This window comes from Diaphorina citri, unplaced genomic scaffold, assembly GCF_000475195.1.
Source record: "Diaphorina citri unplaced genomic scaffold, Diaci psyllid genome assembly version 1.1 scaffold116089, whole genome shotgun sequence".
Taxonomy (NCBI): domain Eukaryota; kingdom Metazoa; phylum Arthropoda; class Insecta; order Hemiptera; family Psyllidae; genus Diaphorina; species Diaphorina citri.
Window position 1 is genome coordinate 7,322 of NW_007493028.1, and position 2,946 is coordinate 10,267.

General features: G+C 36.5%; 1 protein-coding gene across 1 annotated transcript; it reads right to left on the bottom strand.

The window, feature by feature from the left end:
• Window positions 1-925: 925 nt before the first annotated feature.
• Window positions 926-2,938, bottom strand: LOC103524132. The gene has a single exon (XM_026833264.1). The coding sequence runs from the start codon at window positions 2,915-2,917 to the stop codon at window positions 998-1,000; it is 1,920 nt and encodes a 639-aa protein (XP_026689065.1). The 5' UTR covers window positions 2,918-2,938; the 3' UTR covers window positions 926-997.
• Window positions 2,939-2,946: the final 8 nt, after the last annotated feature.

Genomic DNA, 2,946 nt, shown 5'->3' on the forward strand with positions numbered 1-2,946 from the left:
ATTGATGTTATTAGTAATTATAGTGCTTACAGATTGAGTAACCCTTCTCGTAAATACTCATCAAAGTTCATAGGGCAATAATTAATCGTTTATGATTTAGACGGATGCACCGTGCAATAAGAGTGGTGCGCCTACAATTGTTAAGAATACATAATCTAAAACAAATCACATATCAGAATGAGAAGCACTAGCTTATGATGAAAAGAAATAGTTATGATAGAAAACAAATCATTGTTCAGGAAGAGATATGTAGTGCGAGTAGAATATGTGATGTTAATTATTATTCTGAATTTTGCAAGAGATGTAAACCCAGCCACTTTATCAGCATATGACAATTCGTAACTAGCTATGGTGCAGTAAGTAGCCCTGAGCCACATACCATTAATGAATAATATATTATGACAATGATTAGCTATTTAAAAGTTCCACTATAGCGATATACGGCAGTGTCCCTGAGGAATGCAAGGATCCGGTAAAAGGACCAAAGTTTTAACTTGAAGAGTGGAGCATAGTATCCCTAGTGTGGATTGTTTTCTGGAGATGTTTCTTTTTTTATGAAAATATAACCCTTTCCTATTACTTGTTACATATTTGTATTAGTTATTAACTCATTTTCACTAATGTTATAGGCCCTGTAAGTAATTAAATAATAGAGATTGGTACTTATGTTTAGTGATATTGAATCATATTTCTATCTCAACGTTCAAGTAATTTAACCACCATGTACCATTTTTAACTATTGAATAAAGATTATAGGACCTGGAATCGAAATACGCTTACAAATCAGTAATATGGCAAAAAAGCATGCAATTGGACTTGTATACTTATTGTCAGGTGCTCTTAAAACTAAAGCACTAAGGTCTACCAAAAGAACTAGATGTAACGAATATTAAGGGCATAACGAAAAAGCAATTAATAAAAGAAGTTTTTTTTTTTTTTTTTTTTTTTTTTTTAATAAAGGCGCTTTAACTACAAGGTCATTCGCGCTGACTCAATATTATATTAGGTGATAGACATTTGTGTAACGTAGGAATCCTAATAGGTTCTCAACGGAATCTTGGTCATCATCCAGTGAAGGGATCTTGTGGAAGGCTGGACGGGATGGATTAATGTAAGAGCGACATTCTAGCAAGTGGCGGATGGTCAGGGGTAACCCACATTGGCAAGAGGGAGGGTCGGATCTGGTGAAGAGATAACTGTGAGTCAGGCGCGTATGTCCAATTCTCACTCTGGTTAGTACTACTTCCTCATATCTACTATTGCAATCTGATACATTCCAGGGCCCAATTGTTGGTTTTATGCGCTTCAGTTTGTTATTGATTAATTCTGTCCAGGATTTTTGCCATTTTTCAAGAAGATACTTTTTACCAACTGGAATGAGGTCGGCAGGAGAACTTAGATTAACAATTTCAGCACCATCGAGTTGTCTAGTGGCTCTGTCCACAATTTCATTTCCCGATATGCCAGTGTGGGAAGGACACCACAAGAAAGCGACGTTTTTTCCACAGGATTTCAAGGAGTACCAGGTGTTCAAGATATGTGCAATGAGTGGGATGGTGGTATTTTTATTCGCAATTGAAGTCAGCGCACTCATGGAATCACAGACAATTAGCGTGTTGACATCAGGTCTGTTTTTCACACTGTCAAGACAGAAAACAATGGCTAATAATTCGGCTGTGAATATGGAATTAATGTTATTCAAAATATAGGACTTAGTTGTTCCCCCAGCGTAAACTGCACAACTTGTATTTTGAAGTGTTTTCGAGCCATCTGTAAAACAAACGGAGAAATTACTGAATTTGGATGATACTACCTGTAAAAATTGAGACTGAAGTATGAGAGGGGAAGTATCCGCTTTCTTGGATTTACCTAGAGAAAGGTCTACAACAGGAAAATCGGAAAACCAAGGAGGAATACCTTGAGAATATGGAACAATTTTGGTGTTCTTAAGGACTGTTGATACTTCCCGTATGCAATCGAACCTAACCTTTAGAGGTAAGGGTTTATTAGGGTTAATATTGAAAGTAACAGGATTACTAAACAAGATTTTGTGCATAGGATTTAAAGGGCATCCGTACAGTTTAACTACATAATTAAACAATAGTTTCTCTCTTCTAATTGCCAATGGCGGTATGTTGGATTCTGCATACAAACTTTGGACGGGGCTCGATCTCAATGCACCAGTGGCAATACGAATCCCATTGTGATGGACCGGATTCAACTTGTTGATGGTGTGATCTTTGGCTGAACTGTAAATATTAGAACCATAATCAATGATTGGTGAAACATAAGATTGATATAATTTCAATAGAGTTTGTCTGTGGAGGCCGTAATTTTTGTTACTCACGATTTTGAGAACATTCATAGCGTTCAGTGCACGAGATTTGACGTACTCCACATGTGGACCCCATGACAATTTGGAATCCCAAATCAGGCCTAAAAATTTAGTTTTATCGACAAATTTCAACACTTTATCAGAGTAATATAGGTTGAGTGGTACAGACCTAGATCGTAATCTAGTAAAGTCGACACAAACCGATTTCTGCGGATCTGCTGAGAAAATTAACCCATTAGTGTCTGACCATATTTTGATAGCGTTCAATGTTGTTTGAAACCGGCCAAGAATGGCAGTTAAATCTTTACCTCTGCTAATTATAAGAAGGTCATCAATAAAAAGCATACTTCTGAGGGGCAGCTTGATAATTTTGAGTAGATCATTTAGAAAGATTATGAACAATAAAGGACTAAGCGATGACCCTTGAGGGATCCCGTTTTCAAGAGGAAATGACCTTGACATGGTGTTATTACACTTAACCCTTATTGTCCGGTCCTCTAAAAAGTTTTGCAAATATTTTAAAATGAATCCATTGATCCCATATGAAGAAAGTGTTTTGATTATCTTATAACGCCACGTCATATCAAATGCCTTTTGTATGTCTAAGAATG

Excerpts from the sequence above, each read along its gene's own strand:
- LOC103524132 (XM_026833264.1), bottom strand. The coding sequence starts at position 2,917 with ATGACGTGGCGTTATAAGATAATCAAAACACTTTCTTCATATGGGATC.